Source organism: Microcaecilia unicolor, chromosome 3 (assembly GCF_901765095.1).
Source record: "Microcaecilia unicolor chromosome 3, aMicUni1.1, whole genome shotgun sequence".
Lineage (NCBI taxonomy): Eukaryota > Metazoa > Chordata > Amphibia > Gymnophiona > Siphonopidae > Microcaecilia > Microcaecilia unicolor.
In genome coordinates, this window is record NC_044033.1 from 259,635,399 (window position 1) to 259,656,485 (window position 21,087).

Here is a 21,087-nt window from a genome sequence, read left to right on the forward strand (position 1 = left end):
TGGATATCCTGGAGGGAGTAGAAACGATGAGAAGGGATCTCCAAAAGTTAGAAAAATGGTCAAGGGTCTGGCAGTTAAAATTTAATCATAACCTGTAAAAGAAACCTTTAATCATTCTATAACATTATATATAGATGAAAAATCACACTTAGCTTATTCGTTTTGCGAATCCAGACATACTGGAGTTCGGTAATTAGCTGCTTTATTATCATCCTCCTGAAAACGCTATATTAGGGACGATGGATACTTCTGCTCTGTCTAAACTGGGAGGCACCGAGGTGAAACAGCAGCTGGCTGCATGACCACTGAGGCAGGCGTTGTTTTACGGCGAAACACGGCCCGTGTCGGATCATTTGACAATAAAATACTCCTGTTGCCTCAGTCTTGAAGGGCCAGTGTTGCTTTTTTGTTTGTGGATGCTATATTAGTGAAACATGACTCATGTAGAGGACTAAAGAGGGCAACCAGTCTTTACTGTGACTAAACCCTATGTGGAGCAAGATATTGGACAAAGAAATTTTCACTGTATTCACAGTATCACAGCGTTACACATTGACCGGGACAGTCTACAGCATCCTCTTCATATTTTGGATTGTAACAAGCAAGCCCACCACCTTTATAAGCAAAATGATTAAGCTAAGTGTGATTTTTCATCTGTATATTGTGATTTGCTAAGCAAGGTAATCAGTTTGATAGGGAGGATGGTTAGGGTTTCTTGTGCTATGATGGCAGGATGGTGACATTACAAACTTTGACTCTTGACTATGGTCATGTGTAATGCGCTGAACATTGAGCACAATTCACATTATTTAATTGAAATGGTAATAAGAAAATTTATATAAAAATGTTATAGAATGATTAGAGGTTTCTTTTAGAGTTTATGATTTTCAAAGTTTGGGAAACTGAAAATTTATATAAACCCAGTTAAAATGTAACGCCAAGAAGTGCAGAGTGATGCACTTGGGGTGCAGAAACCCAAAAGAGAGATACCGAATAGGAGGAGAGAGATTAGTAAGCTCGACTCAGGAGAGAGACCTTGGGGTGTTGGTGGTGGAGGATATGAAGATGAAGAAACAATTTGACAAGGTGACGGCTGTGGCCAGAAGGATGCTAGGCTGTATAGAGAGGGGTATAACCAGCAGAAGAAAGGAGGTGATGATGCCCCTCTACAAGTTGTTGGTGAGGCCCCACTTAGAGTATTGTGTTCAGTTTTGGAGGCCGCATCTTGCTAAAGATGTGAAAAGACTGGAAGCGGTGCAAAGAAAAGCTACAAAAATGGTATGGGATTTGCATTGCAAACCGTATGAGGAGAGACTTGCCGACCTGAACATGTATACCTTGGAGGAAAGGAGAAACAGAGGTGACATGATACAAACATTCAAATATTTGAAAGGTATTAATCAGCAAACAAACCTTTTCCGGAGACGGGAAGGCGGTAGAACTAGAGGACATGAATTGAAGTTGAAGGGGGACAGACTCAGGAGTAATGTCAGGAAGTATTTTTTTGCAGAAAGGGTGGTGGATACGTGGAATGCCTTCCCTTGGGAGGTGGTGGAGATGAAAACGGTAATGGAATCCAAACATGCGTGGGATAAACACAAAGGAATCCTGTTTAGAAGGAACGGATCCACGGAACCTTCGTGGAGATTGGGTGGCAACACTGGTAATTGGGAAGCAAAACCAGTGCTGGGCAGACTTCTACGGTCTATGCCCTGATTGTGACTGAATTGATAGGGATGGGCTTGAGTGTAAATTTTAAGGGGCTTCGACGTTAGCTTCAGAACGTTTAGTATAAGAACAGTGCTGGGCAGACGTCTACGGTCTGTGCCTTGAGAATGGCAAGAACAAACCAAACTTGGGTATACATAAAAAGTATTGTATACCATGTAACATGAGTTTATCTTGTTGGGCAGACTGGTTGGACCGTACAGGTCTTTATCTGCTGTCATTTATTATGTTACTACAGTGGTGGAAATAAGTATTTGATCCCTTGCTGATTTTGTAAGTTTGCCCACTGACAAAGACATGAGCAGCCCATAATTGAAGGGTAGGTTATTGGTAACAGTGAGAGATAGCACATCACAAATTAAATCCGGAAAATCACATTGTGGAAAGTATATGAATTTATTTGCATTCTGCAGAGGGAAATAAGTATTTAATCCCTCTGGCAAACAAGACCTAATACTTGGTGGCAAAACCCTTGTTGGCAAGCACAGCGGTCAGACGTCTTCTGTAGTTGATGATGAGGTTTGCACACAAGTCAGGAGGAATTTTGGTCCACTCCTCTTTGCAGATCATCTCTAAATCATTAAGAGTTCTGGGCTGTCGCTTGGCAACTCGCAGCTTCAGCTCCCTCCATAAGTTTTCAATGGGATTAAGGTCTGGTGACTGGCTAGGCCACTCCATGACCCTAATGTGCTTCTTCCTGAGCCACTCCTTTGTTGCCTTGGCTGTATGTTTTGGGTCATTGTCGTGCTGGAAGACCCAGCCACGACCCATTTTTAAGGCCCTGGCGGAGGGAAGGAGGTTGTCACTCAGAATTGTACGGTACATGGCCCCATCCATTCTCCCATTGATGCGGTGAAGTAGTCCTGTGCCCTTAGCAGAGAAACACCCCCAAAACATAACATTTCCACCTCCATGCTTGACAGTGGGGACGGTGTTCTTTGGGTCATAGGCAGCATTTCTCTTCCTCCAAACACAGCGAGTTGAGTTCATGCCAAAGAGCTCAATTTTTGTCTCATCTGACCACAGCACCTTCTCCCAATCACTCTCGGCATCATCCAGGTGTTCACTGGCAAACTTCAGACGGGCCGTCACATGTGCCTTCCGGAGCAGGGGGACCTTGTGGGCACTGCAGGATTGCAATCCGTTATGTCGTAATGTGTTACCAATGGTTTTCGTGGTGACAGTGGTCCCAGCTGCCTTGAGATCATTGACAAGTTCCCCCCTTGTAGTTGTAGGCTGATTTCTAACCTTCCTCATGATCAAGGATACCCCACGAGGTGAGATTTTGCGTGGAGCCCCAGATCTTTGTCGATTGACAGTCATTTTGTACTTCTTCCATTTTCTTACTATGGCACCAACAGTTGTCTCCTTCTCGCCCAGCGTCTTACTGATGGTTTTGTAGCCCATTCCAGCCTTGTGCAGGTGTATGATCTTGTCCCTGACATCCTTAGACAGCTCCTTCCTCTTGGCCATTTTGTAGAGGTTAGAGTCTGACTGATTCACTGAGTCTGTGGACAGGTGTCTTTCATACAGGTGACCATTGCCGACAGCTGTCTGTCATGCAGGTAACGAGTTGATTTGGAGCATCTACCTGGTCTGTAGGGGCCAGATCTCTTACTGGTTGGTGGGGGATCAAATACTTATTTCCCTCTGCAGAATGCAAATAAATTCATATACTTTCCACAATGTGATTTTCCGGATTTAATTTGTGATGTGCTATCTCTCACTGTTACCAATAACCTACCCTTCAATTATGGGCTGCTCATGTCTTTGTCAGTGGGAAAACTTACAAAATCAGCAAGGGATCAAATACTTATTTCCACCACTGTATGTATGTTAGAAGTGGTGGGGAATATTATCTGGAAGAACTGGGATATCATCTGAACATATTCTCTATTTCAACATTGTGGTTTGAGGATTGCATTTTTGAGAGGACAAAATCTGAAGGAGTTATTGAGTTCAGCCCAGTTATCCATGAGGTGCACTAGGAGACTGAGGATATCTAAAGACGGTCATTTTAAATGTGGTGGCTGCAGTACATGTGATATGGTGGAAGAGTGGGAAGAATTTATCAATCCAGAGGATGGAATTAAATATTCTATTACTTCCAAAACAGATTATATGTCTGAATATGTAGTATATGTACTATAGTGTCCACGCAATAGATTTCATGTAGGTAAGACCACACGTAAATTGCATATCCACCTATTGGAGCACAAATCTTGTGTCGCAAGGCTGAAGGTTGGAGCTCCATTGACAGCACATTGTAGTTTGACCAAACCTACGTTTTCTCAGTTCACAAGTTGTCCCCTCTAATATTGTCATTTATTCAACGAGCTCTGTTGCCCCCTCTAATATTGTCCTTCATTTGATCAATCACAAGTGCTTTGTGATTGATCAAATAAAGAACAATATTAGAGGGGGCAACAGAGCACGTCATCTTCTACAGTTGGAGAAGCAGTGGATTTACAAATTGAAAGCCCTGGAACCAGTGGGCTTAAATGTAGCAATGCAGTGGGCAGCATTTTTAGGATAAGAAAAAAGAAAAAAAGAAGCTGAGGAGGCATGTGGCCAATAGTACATTGTATATTATTCCATAACAAGGTACTTGCAAGGTCCTACTGGTGGAATAAATTAGTTTATTGAAGAGGAAAAATATGAAGGTTGTTTATCCAATCACATGTCCTGCATTGTGATGACATCATTATCTAACAGGGCGTTCTTCATGTTCATAAGTGCCCATGTTCGAACATAGCGAATGTTGTCCCTGCTGAGGAAAGGTGATAAATAATACTGAGTAAGTGCTTGTTTTTGAAGTAAGGTTGTATGCTGAAGAGGAGGATGCATTAAGGCTTTGATTGTTTCAACTTTAAATGATCCTTTGATGACTTAAGCTATGAACATTTGAAAGGTGTCTTCCTAAATATGTCATGTTAACAGAGGTTGTTTGCCCGTTTGTAGATTTATAGCACACAAAATATTCCCTTGATAAAGCCTTTGAAAATTACTGGTGAAACGAGTCACCGACGGACATACAGATAAGTGTGGTAATATTTTTAAGAGGCAACAATGTTGAAAGTTTTATGAAAATGAAAAAATGCTAAGAAGTATATAAATCCAATAAAGGGAAGAGAGCAGATGAATAATATAAACATTTTTTGAGCCGATGATGACATGTTCTGTTGGATTCCTTTACATGCTTTACATTCCTTTACATGCTCATCTTCCAATGTGGTATATACATCATTCAGTGTAAAAAATGTAACGAAGGATGTTATATTGGAGAAACAAGCCAGATGCTAAAGACAAGATTTAATTTACATAGACATCACATGAAAAATGCCAGTGCCAGACAGGATTCCACCCCTTTACAGCACTTTACAAAACCAGAACACTGAACCAGTGATTTCATAGTAAGAATCCTGAATGGTAACTTTAAAACAATACAGGAACGTAAGACCTTTGAAGTCAAAATGATTTAATATTTTGACACCCACCAGACAGGAGTTGTATTGCTCTGTTTGTCACCTTCCTCTCACCTATCTACCCCCATTCTGTTAGACTATCACTGAAATGCTTTGATGTTCCCATGCATATCTCCTGGTCTCTCACTATCCTCCCCCACTCTGTTAGACTGTCACTGAAATGCTTTCATGTTTCACTTATATATACTGTCATCTACCAACACTTGCTTATTTCCGATCTGACGAAAAAGGGCAACCTTCGAAAGCTAATCAAGAAATGTATTAAGTTATGTCCAATAAAAAGGTATCATCTTATTTTCTTTTCCATGGTTTATTTTGTTTTATTTCTATTGATTATCTTTAAAAGTGGACTAACACGGCTACCACACCTCTCTACATGGCAGTGATGTGAGATGGCCAGCTCCTTCCTCAGTTAGTATGTCTCTATCTTAGTAGGTGGTGGACGGCTTTTTCTCCAGCTCCTGGACCCAAGGCCTCTGAGGGTGCTCCTGGGCCGGTGGCCAGTTTGAGCCGGGGGTGGTGGACTGGTGGTGTCCCCTTTGGCAGCATACACAGTTGCGGGGTCCCTGCTGCACCTGAAATTCCCTTTGAACAGGCTTTTGCTGTTCCTTTCCTTCCCTGTTTGTTTCTGCCTCCTCACTGAAAAAAAAAAAAGAGAGAACCATAGAATTTATTTAAAAGAGAAACAGGGAAGTGTGTTTTTGCTGAGAGCAGGTTTGTGTTACTGCTGTCCGAGTCCTGTTTTCTGTTGCCTGCTTATCTGAGCAGTTGTCAGTTCCCGCGCTTTCCCGGTCCGGGGTAAGTCCTGCTGGGTTCCTGTTCGGGGACAGACGATGGCAGCGGAGGTGGTAAAACGCTGTTCCCAATGCGGGAAATGGTGTTCGGCGACGGGCCTTGCAGCGCGGGGTGCGCTGATTTTGCGGGACTCGACGGAACGGTGCCCCCCCCCCCGAGAACGTGCTTTCCCGCCCAGAGCCTGCGATTCTCGCGCCATTTTGCGATCAGTCGCGGAGCCGGCTCCAGTAGCGGTTTTGGGCAAAGCTTCTTCTCCGCTGGTAGGGGAGTCGGGGGGGGGGGGGGGGGCGTCAGGCACTGTGGGCAGTGGTGCAGGTGCCACGGCGGTGACCTCCGTTGCTGGGGAGAGGTTTTTACCAGAGTTTATTTTGCTACTTCATCAGGCGTTTTTGTTGAAAAGGGCCTTGCCCCCCCCCCTCACGCGGCTGCACCAGCTTCGGCCTTTGATTCTCTCAGGGGGTCTAGGGGTAGCCAAGAGATTTTGGGTTTTTCCCCAGAGGATTTCTCCTCCCTTAAAAAGCCTAGGCTTTCTTTGGGGTCTGAGGAGGGGTCCTGCATACGGTCGCCTGCAGCTTCCTCCGTGGTGGCTCTCTCGGAGCAGACGGGGGTAGAGGACGTGGAGGACGGTGTCCTCACTGACCAACCGGAGGACTCTTCTGCCGTGAGGATTTTCCATAAGGAGGAGTTGTCCTCCTTTATCTCTCAGGCGCTGGAAGCCCTGAATATTAGAGGATCCTGAGGTTGCGGCTTCTCAGGCGGTCAACCCCAAGATGGCTAATACCACACGACCTTCTAAGGCCTTTCTAGTACATGAAGCTATTGAAGAATTGATTGCGGCCCAGTTGGCGGATCCGGATGGGGGGCTGAAAGTAGCCAGGGCTATGGCCAGGCTGTATCCGGTTTCAGCAGACCGTTTAGAGTAGTTTGCTCTACCTAGGGTGGATGCCCTTGTGACGGTGGTCACTAAGAAGACTACTCTTCCAGTGGAAGGTGGTGTGGCACTTAAGGATATGCAAGACAGATGGCTAGAGGCCTCTTTAAAATGTGCCTTTGAGGTGGCTGCTTTGACACTTCAAGCTTCTGTTTGTAGTTCTTATGCAGCTAGAGCTTGTCTCAGTTGGCTACATTCTGTCATGGATTTCGGAGTCTGATTTGCTGCGAACTCCTCAGATGTCGCTGATAGATTTTGGGCTGGCATACTTGGCGGATGCCTTGTATGATTTGGTCCGTGCTTCGGCCAAACTCGTGGCCTTGACCGTTTCCTCTCAGCATCTTCTGTGGCTCTGTCATTGGGCCGCAGATATGGCCTCTAAGCAGTGGCTCATTAAATTGCCTTTCCGAGGGAAATTGCTTTTTGGGGAAGACCTAGAAAAGATTGTTAAAGATTTGGGGGATTCCAAATCTCAGCGTCTTCCAGAGGATAGACCCAAGTCTACTTCCAGGCAGGGAGCCTCGAGGTCATGTTTCAGAGAGACGCGACGGTATCACCCGGGGCGGTCCAGTGCAGCCTCTCGAAAGGCACACAGGTCGGTATTCCATCTTCTTTGTGGTTTCAAAGAAGGCAGGGGCTTTTCGGCCTATTCTCGATCTCAGAAAAGTAAACCAATTTTTGCGGGTTCGTCACTTCCGCATGGAGACATTAAGGGCAGTTATTGCTGCTGTTCAACCAGGTGAGTTTTTGATAGCTCTCGGTTTGAGGGAAGCTTACCTGCACATTCCCATTTGGCAGCCCCATCAGAGATTTCTCAGATTTGCGGTGCTGGGTCAGCACTTCCAATTTCGGGCCCTTCCTTTCGGAATGGCCACTGCCCCACGCACTTTTTCCAAGGTCATGGTGGTGGTGGCGTTCCTGTGGAAGGAGGGGAATCAAGTGTATCCATATCTAGACGACTGGCTGATTCGGGCGACATCAGCAGAGGAGTCGAATGGTCACCGACCGAGTGATTGCGGTGTTGCAATCCTTAGGTTGGGTGGTCAATATGGACAAGAGTCATCTGGTTCCTACTCAGTCTGGACTATCTTGGAGTGCAATTCGATATGAAGCAGGGGAAGATGTTTCTCCCCGAGGGGCGAAGGATCAGATTGCTTTCTCAGGTACGGACCTTATTGAGTTGTCGTTCTCCCCGCGTGTGGGACTATGTTCAGCTCCTCGGTTCCATGACGGCAACCTTGGAGGTCATTCCATGGGCAAGGGCTCACATGCGGCCTCCTCAGAATTTCCTTTTGAGCAGGTGGTCGCCAACGTCGCTGGATTATCAACGATGCCTTCCTTGGTCGAGCTGGGCCAGGGACAGTGTCGCGTGGTGGCTCTGGTCAGCCAATTTGCAGAAGGGCGTTTATCTGGCGGCTCCCAATTGGGTGGTAGTCGTGACGGATGCCAGCCTTGCGGGCTGGGGAGCCCATTGTCTTCATCGAGTAGCCCAGGTATTATGGACCCCTCTCGAAGTGACTTGGCCGATAAATCGTCTGGAGTTACGAGCAGTCGTGAATGTGCTACGGAGTTTTCAGGACCTTCTGCAGGGGCAGGCGGTTCATATATTCTTGGACAACACCACGACGGTGGCCTACATCAATCGTCAGGGAGGCACTCGTAGTCTTCCCTTGGCAGTGGAAGCGTCTCGTCTTCTAGTATGGGCGGAAGCGCATGTTCAGAGTCTGTTGGCGCACATTGCGGGTCAAGACAATGTTCAAGCAGATTTTCTGAGCAGGACTCGTTTGGACGCAGCGGAATGGATGCTGTCGGACTCGGCTTTTCAGCTGATCTGTCAATGTTAGGGAAGACCAGTAAGGATCTCATGGCCATGGTTTGCAATGGCAAAGTTCCCCAGTTCTTCAGCCACAAACGGCAGCCAGGATCTGCAGGATTGGACGCTCTTCTCCAGCCAAAGCCGGAACAGCAGCTACTGTGTGTTTTTCCTCCGTGGCCTCTGATAGGGAGAGTTCTTTGCTGCATAGGGCGGCATCGGGGGCCGGTCATTCTAGTGGCTTCAGACTGGCCCCGACGGCCGTGGTATGCGGATCTCATTCGAGTACTCTCAGAGCCACCATTTCGACTTCCAGTGACTTCTGATCTGCTGCATCAAGGGCCAGTTCACATGGAAAATCCCTTCTGCTTTGGTCTTACAGCCTGGCTATTGAGAGGTGGCAGCTGAGGAAGAAGGAATTTTCAGGACCAGTCATTGCCACTCTTTTGGGGGCATGGAAGCAGTCTACTTCAGCAGCGTATGCGCGAGTGTGGAAAACTTTCTCAGCGTGGTGTGCTTTGCATGCTGAATCGTCTTTTCGGGCGGACATTCCGGTTATTCTGGAGTTCCTTCAGAATGGTCTTCAAAAGGGATTGGCATATAATTCCCTTCGCGTGCAGGTGGCCACGCTAGCTTGTTTTAGAGGCAAACTGGACGGTTCCTCTTTGGCAGCTCACTGCGATGTGGTCTGTTTCCTACGTGGGGCTCTTCGGCTTCGGCCTCCTCTGCGGCAGCCGTGCCCGGCGTGGCATTTGAAGGTGGTACTGCGAGCCCTCCAGGCCCACCGTTTGAGCCGTTGAATAAGTTTTCTGAGAAGGATCTAACACTTAAGACAGTGTTTTTGGTGGCCATTGCTTCGGCTAGGAGGATTTCTGAAATTCAGGCTTTGTTTTCCATCGATCCTTTTTTGCAGTTTTCTGAAGCAGGGGTGTCGATTCGGACAGTGCCGTCGTTTCTACCTAAAGTGGTTTCGGCTTTCCACGTCAATCAGGCGGTTTATCTTCTGTCTTTTCAACGAGAGAATTATACGGGGGAGTTTGCCTTGCTACGTTTCCTGGACGTACGGAGAACCTTGTTTCGGTACTTGCAGATCTCTAACGAGTTTCAACGCTCGGATCATCTCTTTGTGCTCGTGTCGGGATCGAAAAGAGGTGAGGCGGCTTATAAGGCTTCCATTGCTCGCTGGATTAGGGAAGCCATTGGTGCGGTGTATCTGCTACAAGGGCGGGCGTCTCCAGTGGCCCTGAAGGCGCATTCTATTCGGGCACAGGCGGCTTCTTGGGCGGAGGCGTCGGCCTTATCTCTGGAAGAGATTTGTCGGGCGGCTACTTGGGCGTCCTGTCATACTTTTGCAAAGCATTACAGGCTAGACGTGTCTGCTCGGGAGGATGCGAGTTTTGGGGCAGGAGTGTTGGCGCGGGGAGCGTCGGCTTCCCACCCTACTTAAGGAATGCTTTGGTACATCCCACTAGTTCCTGGATTCATCTGCTGCAAGTGACAAGAAAGGTAAAATTATGTCTTACCTGATAATTTTCTTTCCTTTAACGCAGCAGATGAATCCAGGATCCCTCCCTAGTTCAGTCAACGTTTTTTTCATTTTCCATGCTGTGTGGCTATTTTTTCCGTCCAGGTTCTCTTTTGTAGAGTTCAGATAGATATGGAAACACGGAAAGGATTCCGATTTCTGGATCAAGTTGCAGTTATTTCAAAGTTCTTATTTGGTTCTCTGTTTTTCATAGTGAGGATGGTTTCTGGTTGTTATTGGTTTCATATTTTTGGCCTTGGCAAATGCTTATGAATGACATACTAACTGAGGAAGGAGCTGGCCGTCTGACATCACTGCCTTTAGTTTGTTTATATCTATCTCTCTACCTGCTGGTAGGCGGACTTAAACCACTAGTTCCTGGATTCATCTGCTGCGTTAAAGGAAAGAAAATGATCAGGTAAGACATAATTTTACCTTAATATTCTAAGGCAGCGGCTTTCAAACCTGGTCTTGGAAGCCAGTCAGGTTTTAAGATATCCACAATGAATATTCAAGAGAGAGATTTTGCATGCAATAGAGGCAGTGCATGCAAATCTCTCTCTTGCATATTCTTTGTGGATATCCTAAAAACTTGACTTGCTGAGGTGCCTCCAGGACCAGTTTTGGAAACCACTGTTCTTAGATAATAGCATTTGGGAAAACATGAGTGCATTCAGAGTGTGGTAATTCTTTTGCAGCCAGTCAAAAATAGGCACTCAAAAAACATAGTTCAGTGTCCAGATTATAATTTTTTATATACTTATTATTCAGTTTAGGGGATGTTTCTCTTCCAGCCCACAGTACACAAACAAAGTTTGGGAGTTCTTAAAGGAAATGGTAACAGAGTTCAAACCACCAGATGATGATTCCAGTGAATCTCAAGGACCAGGAAAGGAGGCACGCATTACAGAAGACAAAGCAGCTGAAGTTGGAGGCCCATCTGTCAGTAAGCCAACTGAAAAATCTAGTAAAGGTAGGATGGTTACCTTTTCAATTTCTTTCTTTTTCTTTTAACATTTCTAAACAAACTACTCAAATTCTTTTCTATTAATATTATTTGAATTGAAAAATACTATATATATATATATATATATATATATATATATATATATATATATATATATATATATATATAACTTTTCACTTTTAAAAGCATATAAGTTTAAAATCAGTTGTCTTTTTGCAGAACGTTATTGTGGTACTGAAATGATGGAATAGGAAATATATCTGTCTAGGTAATTCTCTGAGGATAAGAAGGACATCAGTAATTCCATATATAGCTGTTGTCACCGACAGAGCTCCGCTGTGGGTGCTGACCAGCTTTCTAGTTTTTTCAGAAGCTTTTGGCAATCCCAACCACGCATATACACATGTGCCTTCCCACCTGTCTCAGTTCTGCAGGATCATCAGTTTTTCTCTTACCATGGAGCTGAAAAGACATTTTGTTAAATGCTCTCTTTAGTGTGGGACTTTTCTCTCTTGTGGCCTTCCCTGCCTTCAGCTGTTTACTCTTTTGAGTAGCATGAGATCAATTTTCCCTCTTTTGTTTTCTTTGCTTCTTGCAGTGCCCCCTAGGGTGCCTGGTTGGTGTCCTGGCATGTCAGGGGGACCAGTGCACTACAAATGCTGGCTCCTCCCACGACCAAATGCCTTGGATTTGGCCGGGTTTGAGATCGCCAGCATTAGTTTCCATTATCGGCGAAAACCGATGCCGGCCATCTCAAACTCGGCGATCTCTGACATTTGGCCGGCCCCAACCGTATTATCAAAACGAAAGATGGCCGACCATCTTTTTCGATAATATGGTTCGGGACTGCTCTGCCAAATAGATGGCCGGCGCCGTTCCATTATGCCCCTCCATTTGTCTGAGCAGCATGTACAATCTTTTTCTCTACTTCTTTCTGATCCCGCAGTTGGAACTGTCCAATCCGCATCCGGCAGGTTGAAATCTCCCAGTGACAGCACCTCTCTTTTTTTCCCCAACTTTTGGATATCTGTAACCAAACCTTAATCTACTTCCTCCAATTGTGTTGGCGGTCTGTAGACAACACCCATGTGGACAGAGGATCCATCATTTATTTTTCTAAGGTGATCTAAATCACTTCTTCCTTTCCCTAGGCCCCTAGCATTTCAGTCACTGTGATATTGTTTCTCACATACAGAGCTACTCCTCCATCTTTACAACCATCTCTATCCTTCCTAAATTGATTGTAGCCTGGTATGTTTGCATCCTATTCATGGGAATCATTGAACCATGTCTTCATGATAGCAACAATGTCTAAGTCTGCCTCTAACATGAGGACTTTGTTGCTTAGACTGCGAGCATTTGTGGTCATCGATTGTCATCTACATTTCAGTGGCAAGTCTCATATTGTGTTTAGTTTTTTCTTTAGTCTTACTTTCTGCTGTGTTGGTAAGAAGTGATTTGCTAAGATAGTTGTTTTCATTGTTTTCTTTACTACTGTCACACCTTCTCTTTAGTTGGGGGTGATCACTGGAAGTGATCTGCCTCCATCTGCCACCCCTGCCTTCTAGTTTAAATGCCTAGATACATATTGTCTTAATTTCTCTCCAAGGATTATTTTTTCCTGCCACAGTCAGATGCAGTCCATTGTTACAATATACTCTTTTGTTTTTCCATGTATTACCCCATTCTCCTATGTACCTAAAACCTTCATGATGGCACCAGGTTTTGAGCCACCTATTGAAATTCTTGATATTTTGTAAGTTTTTCTCTCCCTTTCCAAAAGTGGGTAATACTTAAAGCTACCATTTGTACCAAAGGTTTTAACCTCTTCCCCAGCTCCTGAAAAGCTTTCTGCACTGCAGGTGGGGTATTATTGTTCAGGCCATTTGTTCCCAGGTAGATAACATTAGTGTTAGCCTCCTTAGTTTCTTCTCTGATTATAGTCAGTATTTGTCTGGTACTCCTGGTAGCTGAGGAGCTTGGAAGGCATTTCACTTTGCTGGTACCCTTGATCTGTGTTTTAAAGTTAATGCCTCTGATAATAGAATCCCCTAGCAGCAACAGTTTTCTGGTTTGAGATTCCTTATTAGTGCTTTGGGGGTGTCTTTTCTCTTGGGACAACTTCTTTCCTTTTTGTTCCACCTCATTTCTATTTTCTGGAGCATCACAGTGCTGTAATGGGGCAAACGAATTCTGTGGGGGCAATAATTTTGAGGGTGGATGCTTCTGTGCCACATATCGTAGTCTACCTGAGCCTAGTGTAACCCATCTGTTCTTTTTTTATTCTTTGAGGCAGTGTTGAGAAATTGGTATGATTCTGTGCAGGGATAGAAGCTGCTATAATTGCATCTAATTCCTGCTTTAGTTTACTGAGCTCCTGTTTTATACTAGCAAACTGAAGATAGATAGGACAAGCTTTAAGCCTCTAGATGGTGTGCCTTGGAACTAAAGCACCACAATTATTACACAGAATAAAAGTCTTCTTGATTGGTTGGAATGGGTATGAACAGGTGTACTATGATAGAGCTAACAGTTTGTAAGATTGCCTGTGTATGACTGAGGAGTAACGTTAATGATTTTTGGGTGTCTATATATGAGTAGAAAACCCTTGGGAGGGTGGAGTGTGGAGAGAGTGAGTAGGACTATGGGCATTTTTCTCGCAAAGGCGCCCAAATCGGTATAATCGAAAGCCGATTTTGGACGTTTTCAACTGCACTCCGTCGCAGAAATGAATAAAGTTGACGGGGGCGTGTCAGAGGCGTCAGAGGCGGGACTGGGGCATGGTTATCAGCCGAGGAGAGATGGGCGTCTGTAGCTGATAATCGAAAAAAAAGGCGTTTTTACCGCGATTTTGGATCACTTTTTTTGGACCCTTTTTTTTCACAAACAAGTCCCAAAAAAGTGCCCCAACTGCCCAGATGACTACTGGAGGGACTCAGGGATGACGTCCCCAGACTCCCCCAGTGGTCACTAATCCCCTCCCACCAAAAAACCCCCCACTTTAAAAACTTTTTTCCCAGCCTGCATGCCAGCCTCAAATGCCGTACCCACCTCCATGACAGCAGAATGTGTTCGATCCTCTCACAGCCTTTCCCTGGGTCAGAGGTGGCTCTTGGGTGCACTACAGGGTCACATCAGCATTGCATTGTGGTGGGTGTAGGGTATTGGGCTCCGTGATTTCATTAGCTTGTGTTACAGGCTCACGATGTTGGTAGGCTCTTCTCCCATGGTGCTTTTCCCCCTGCCTACTGGGTCAGAGTGTGCCCTGTTGTGTTTCCTGTTGTAGTCCATGCGGTAGTGGCCATTTTTGTAAGCTAGTTTTAGTTCCCTTTCCTGTGTTAGCCACGTTAGACAACTTAGTTCTTACCTTGAATGTGGCTGAAAGAGGGCATTGTACAGCATTCTGCCAGCTCTGACCTACTACTAATCTCAGTACCAGGGAGACTCGTTGCCAGTGGGGCACAACCTCTGCAGTTAACTGTGAGTAAACTTGCTTATTCCAATAAAGGACATTTTCGGAGAGATTAGTCTTCAGGTGTCAACTGGTGTGCCAATGTTATACAGCAGCAACAAGTCCTAGAGGCCTGAGTGTATGCAGGTCCCTGGAGCACTTTTAGTGGGTACCGCAGTGCACTTCAGGCAGGTGGACCCAGGTCCATCCACCCCCCCACCTGCAACACTTGTTCTGGTAAATGGGAGGCCTCCAGAACCCACTGTACCCACATGTAGGTCCCCCCTTCACCCCTAAGAGCTATGGTTGTGTTGTACATTTGTGGGTAGTGGGTTTTGGGGGAGGGGGGTTGGGAGCTCAGCACCCGTGGTAAGAGAGCTATGCATGTGGGAGCTTTTTCTGAAGTCCACCGCACTGACCTAGGGTGCCCAGTTGGTGTCCTGGCATATCAGGGGGGCCAGTGTACTATGAATCCTGGCCCCTCCCACGACCAAATGGCTCAGATTAGGATGTTTTTGAGCTGGGCGTTTTTAGTTTCCATTATCGCTAAAAAAAACAAACGCCCAGCTCAAAAACGTCCATTTTTTCAAAAATACGGTTTGGCCCGCCCCTTCACAGACCCGTTCTCGGAGATAAACGCCCATGGAGATTGGCGTTTGCGTTCAATTATGCCCCTCCATGCTGGGCCGGTCTTAGCAAGAGCGGGGCCCTATGCAGACCAATTTGGTGGGGCCCCATCCTAGCCCCGCCCAACCATAGCCCCGCCCCCACCATAGCTCCGCCCCATTGATAAGATTATTCCATTTTTAGAAAATTTCAAATAAAGACAAATGAAGCTAAACTTGTACAAAAAAACTAATTGAAATAATCAGCACAATGCTATCATGAAACCTCCCCTCCCCAGAAATTATTCAGTTCAAGTCCACTACAATTAGTAGTTCCAATTCTCATAACAAAGGAGAATGCAGGAAATCAGGATGAAGGGAGAACACAGCTCAGGCGAGAATCATGCGTCGGACTCGGAGCGATTCGCGGTCCGGTCCGGAGCGAGCAGCAGGCGGGATCGGATTGTTGATGGATCATGCGAGCAGCAGCCGGGTTGACTTGGAGAGGCAGAGACTTGAGGCGTGCCGCGCGGGGCCCCCCTTAAGCTCGGGGCCCTATGCGGCCGCCTCGGTCGCCTCTGCCTAAGACCGGCCCTGCCTCCATGAGTCCCAGTGAGTCAGCAGAGTCCTCTTTCAAAAAGTTCTGGGGAAAGGAAAGACACAATTTCCTAAAATAATCAAATTCAGTTTGATACAACAGTCAAATTCATCTAGAAACTAACTTTTCTCCGGTAAATCTAAATATTTCCTATAATTATAGCAGTCTCTGCAATGCAAATTAAGCCGGTTGTAAGACTAAAGCTGCTTTTTTTTTTTAACCTAGGACTAGCAATGGAAAATAAACCTGGCAGAACTTGTCCACATATATGGACTTATGTGTGGCCAAGTTTAAAGATATGGGATAATGTAGCTATATTTAAAAATATTAAGTTTTTCCATTAAGTATAGTGATGTGGTTGCCTTGTTAGTCCACTTTTAAAGGTAATAAATAGAAATAAAACAAAAACATAGAACAGAAAATAAGATGATTCTTTTTTTATTGGACTAACAATACATTTTTTGATTAGCTTTTGAAGTTAACCCTTCTTTTTCAGATCAGAAATAAGCAAATGTTGATAAATATCAGTATATACAAGTGAAACACAAAAGCATTCCAATGACAGTCTCACAGGAAGAAGGTGGGGTGGGTTAGGTGAAAAACAGGGGGAGCTGGGTGGATGAGAGACAGGGAGAGAAGGATTGTAAATAAACAATAAAAACCCAAAGAGATGAAATCATAAGGAACATGGAGGAACTGCATCCCTACCATATGAGGCAATTAAAGGAGGACCTGCAAAATGGCCATGTGAAAAAACAACACATTGCTATCCGCTAAACAGAAAAAAAGCTGACTTCACTCCTGTAGAACCACAGAGAGAAAGACATCTAATTTCAGAACACAGGCAGTGCTACAACACCTGCAGCCCCAAATTATTATTATTATTATTTGTTGCATTTGTATCCCACATTTTCCCACCTATTTGCAGACTCAGTGTGGCTTACAGTATGCCGTAATGGCGATCGCCATTTCTGGGATGAGAAATACATAGTGGTATTGTATTGAAGTTCATAGCTGATAGAGTAAAGTATAGAGTCAATTAGACAATCAAATATAGAAGTTCATTATTGCGAAATAAAGTGGTGTTGCGTTAATGTTCATTGGTAACAGAGTGTATGAGTCAGTCCAGAGTAGAGAGATCGATTTTGTCTGGTTTTGGTGGAGTGTCGTTGTTTACTATTTAGGATGGATTATTGTGGTATGCCTTTTTGAATAGGTTGGTTTTCATTAGTTTTCGGAAAGTTGTTAGGTCATGCATTGTTTTTATGACCTTTGGTAATGCATTCCATAATTGTGTGCTTATGTATGAGAAGCTGGATGCATATGTTGATTTATATTTAAGTCCTTTGCAGCTGGGGTAGTGGAGATTCAAGAATGTGCGTGCTGATCTTTTTGAGTTCCTGGTTGGTAGGTCTATAAGGTCTGACATATAGGCCGGGGCCTCTCCGTGAATGATTTTATGGATCAGGGTGCAAATTTTGAACGCTATTCGCTCTTTTAGTGGGAGCCTGTGTAATTTTTCTCTTAGGGGTTTAGCACTTTCATATTTCATTTTTCTAAATATGAGTCTGGCTGCTGTGTTTTGGGCGATTTGGAGTTTCTTAATGATTTGGTCTTTGCATCCGGCGTAAATGGCATTGCAGTAATCTAGGTGGCTTAGCACCATTGATTGTACTAGGCTGCGGAATATTTCCCTTGAGAAGAAAGGTTTTACACTTTTGAATTTCCACATTGATTGGAACATTTTCTTTGTTGTATTTTTCACCTGGTTTTCTAGTGTGAGATTTTGGTCAATTGTAACTCCGAGAATTTTCAGACTCTCTGAAACAGGAAGGGTGTAGTCTGGGGTGTTTATGGTGGTAGGTTTATTTGTGTTATATCGTGATGAGAGGATGAGGCATTTTGTTTTTTTCTGCATTAAGCTTTAGTTGGAATGCATCCACCCATGAATTCATTGTTTGGAGGCTGTTTAATTTCATTAATGATTTCTATTAGATCATGTTTGAACGGGATATAGATCGTGACATCGTCTACGTAAATGTAAGGATTGAGGCCTTGGTTGGATAGTGATTTGGCTAGGGGTGTCATCATTAGGTTGAAAAGAGTTGGTGAGAGCGGTGATCCTGGAGGTACTCCACATTCAGGTTTCCATGGTGGTGATGTGTTTGAGTTAGATATCACTTGGTAAGTTCTTGCGGTTAGGAAGCCATTGATCCATCTGAGTACGTTTCCTCCGATCCCAAAGTATTCTAGGATGTTCAGTAGTATTTTGTGGCTAACCATGTTGAACGCGCGTGACATGTCGAATTGAAGGAGAAGCACACTATTGCCAGTTGCAATTATTTGTTTGAATTTTGTTAGGAGAGTGATTAGTACTGTTTCGGTACTGTGGTTGGATCGGAATCCTGATGTGATTCATGTAGTATTGAGAATTTGTTTAGGCAGTCGGTAAGTTGCTTAGTTAGCATACTTTCCATTAGTTTGACTGCCAGAGGGGTGGAGGCTACCGGACGGTAGTTGGTTATATCATCTGCTTTTTTTGTTTGGATCTTTAGGTATTGGAGTGAGCAGTATATTTCCTTTGTCCTTAGGGAAGAGTCCGTGTTGTAGCATGTAGTTTAGGTGTGACGTGAGGTCTGTTATGAAGTGCTGAGGGGCGAATTTAAGTAGGTTGTTGGGACATATGTCCAGTTTATTTATTTTAGTTACATTTGTACCCAGCACTTTCCCACCCATGGCAGGCTCAATGCGGCTTACATATACAGGTACTTATTTGTACCTGGGGCAGTGGAGGGTTAAGTGACTTGCCCAGAGTCATAAGGAACTGTGCCTGAAGTGGGAATCGAACTCAGTTCCTCAGTTCCCCAGGACCAGAGTCCACCACACTAACCACTAGGCCACTCCTCCACTTACAGTGGGATTTGGCGAACCTGTTGATTGCTTGGGTGACAGTTTTGTCGTTCAGTGGATTGAAGTTTGTCCATGTTCAGTCTGCTGGATATTCACCAGGGATTGGGTCCAGACAGTCAATTAATTTTTCATAGTCAGTGGTATTGAGTGGTAACGTGAGTCGTAGTTTTGTAATTTTCTCACTGAAGTATTTAGCAAGGTTTTCTGCTGATGGGCTGTCTGATTTGGTTGTGGTAACCGGTGTGGTATCTAGAAGTTTATTCACAAGTTGGAAGAGTTTATGTGTGTCTTTGTAGTCTGGCACTATTTTGGTTTTGTAGTATGACCTTTTGGTTTGTCTTATTGTTTATTTGTATTTTCTTTGCATTTGTTTTCATACGTTAAGTGTGTTTTCATCTTTCATTTTTCTCCATACTCATTCCAGTCTCCTAACTTGTGTTTTTAATTTTTTAAATAACTTAGATACACTTTTCAATCTATCTGAGGTATGTGAGAATTAGAATCCAAACAAACTAGGAGATCAGGAAAGTCAACAGATGCCCTGCAGGCAAACACCCACTGACCACACTATTGGAAGTGCTAATGAAATGGGGAGAGTAAACCTCTCTAACTTTCAATTCTCCGAGGACAAGCAGGCTGCTTGTTCTCACTGATGGGTGACGTCCACGGCAGCCCCTCCAATCGGAAACTTCTCTAGCAAAGTCCTTTGCTAGTCCTCGCGCGCCCGCGCGCACCGCGCATGCGCGGCCGTCTTCCCGCCCGAAACCGGCTCGAGCCGGCCAGTCTTCTTTTGTCCGCACTCGGTACGGTCGTGTTTCGCCGTGTCGAGCCCCGGAAAGTCGACCTCGCGCGTCCAAAGTTATTTTTGACGTGTTTTTTCTTCGGAAAAGTCTTTTAAAGTGTCGGGAAGTGCTCCGGTTTTCGTGTTACCCTTCCCGTACTTCCAGCTTTTGCCCCGATAAGTTTTCTTTCGTCGTCGGGGTAGGCCTCTTTCGGCCTCGGTCGAGATTTTCTCCCTTTAAATCTTTTGGTGCTCTTTTTCCGTCATTTCGGACTTTGATTTCGCCGGCGTGATTTTTCCGCCCATGACATCGAAGCCTTCCAGCGGCTTCAAGAAGTGCACCCAGTGCGCCCGGGTTATCTCGCTCACTGATCGACACTCGTCGTGTCTTCAGTGTCTGGGGGCCGAGCACTGCCCTCAGAACTGTAGTCTGTGTTCCCTGCTTCAAAGGCGGACTCAGGTAGCGAGATTAGCCCAGTGGAACGTGTTGTTCTCGGGCTCTTCGTCGGCATCGGCACCGGGATCTTCGAGTGCATCGACGTCGTCAGCGTCCAGACCATCTTCCTCGGCCGCCCCTGCATCGAGTGCATCGAGGCATCGGGCCTCTGCATCGGCGCCGAGACATCGGATAGCTGCATCGACGTCGGTGGTACCGGGACCTCGTCTGCTGATGTCGTCGGACGGGGGTGCATCGTCAGGAGTGCAGGTGAGGGCTGTCCATTCCCCTGCTGGTGGCGGTGAGCCTTCGGGTGGGTCTCCTCCTACCCTGAGGGCTCCTGCGGTACAGCCCCCCCGAGACCGACCTCCTTCGGCCTCGGCCCCGAGGAAGCGACGGCTGGATTCTACGTCCTCCTCGTCGGTGCCGGGGAGCTCCGGTGACATGCTTCGGAAGAAATCGAAGAAGCATCGACACCGGTCGCCTCCCCACGTCGGCACCGAGAGCTCTGGGTCGCCGAGGGAGTCGGCACCCAGCAGGCATCGGCACCGAGAGGACCGCTCACCCTCTGTCAGGAGGTGTCGATGCGCTCCACTCTGGACAGCCCGGAACAGCCTCCTCGCCCGGAACAGGTTCTGACGTCGACGCCTGCATCGACCTCTTTGCCTTTCTCTGCAGCCGCTCTGAACGAGAGCCTCCGGGCCGTTCTCCCAGAGATTCTGGGAGAGCTGTTGCGCCCTACCCCTCCGGTACCGGCGGTGCTTGCGCCTCCGGTACCGTCGAGCGTGGCGCCGGCTGGCCCATCGCCCGGGGTGAGGTCCCCGACGTCGGTACCGCGTGCGGTGCCGACTGCGGCCACCTCCCAGGAGGGCTCCCCGACTACGTCGGCGGAGGGAGCTTCGCCGATGCGGGCGAGGGAGTCTACCTCTCGACGCCCCCATCGTGGACGTGGCTCCACCGAGTCGAGCCGGGCGAGGTTGCAGACACAGGTTCGTGAACTTGTGTCTGACACCGAGGGTGAGGCCTCGTGGGAGGAAGAGGAAGACCCCAGATATTTCTCTG

General features: G+C 46.0%; 1 protein-coding gene across 1 annotated transcript in view; it reads left to right on the forward strand.

Annotated features, from left to right (window-relative positions):
* The window catches only part of ADGB (androglobin), a 738,031-nt gene that overhangs the window by 189,553 nt on the left and 527,391 nt on the right, over positions 1–21,087 (forward strand). The window contains exon 8 of the mRNA XM_030198035.1: positions 11,072–11,250. Coding sequence (XP_030053895.1) covers positions 11,072–11,250 — 179 coding nt within the window. The remainder of the gene's footprint in view (positions 1–11,071; positions 11,251–21,087) is intronic.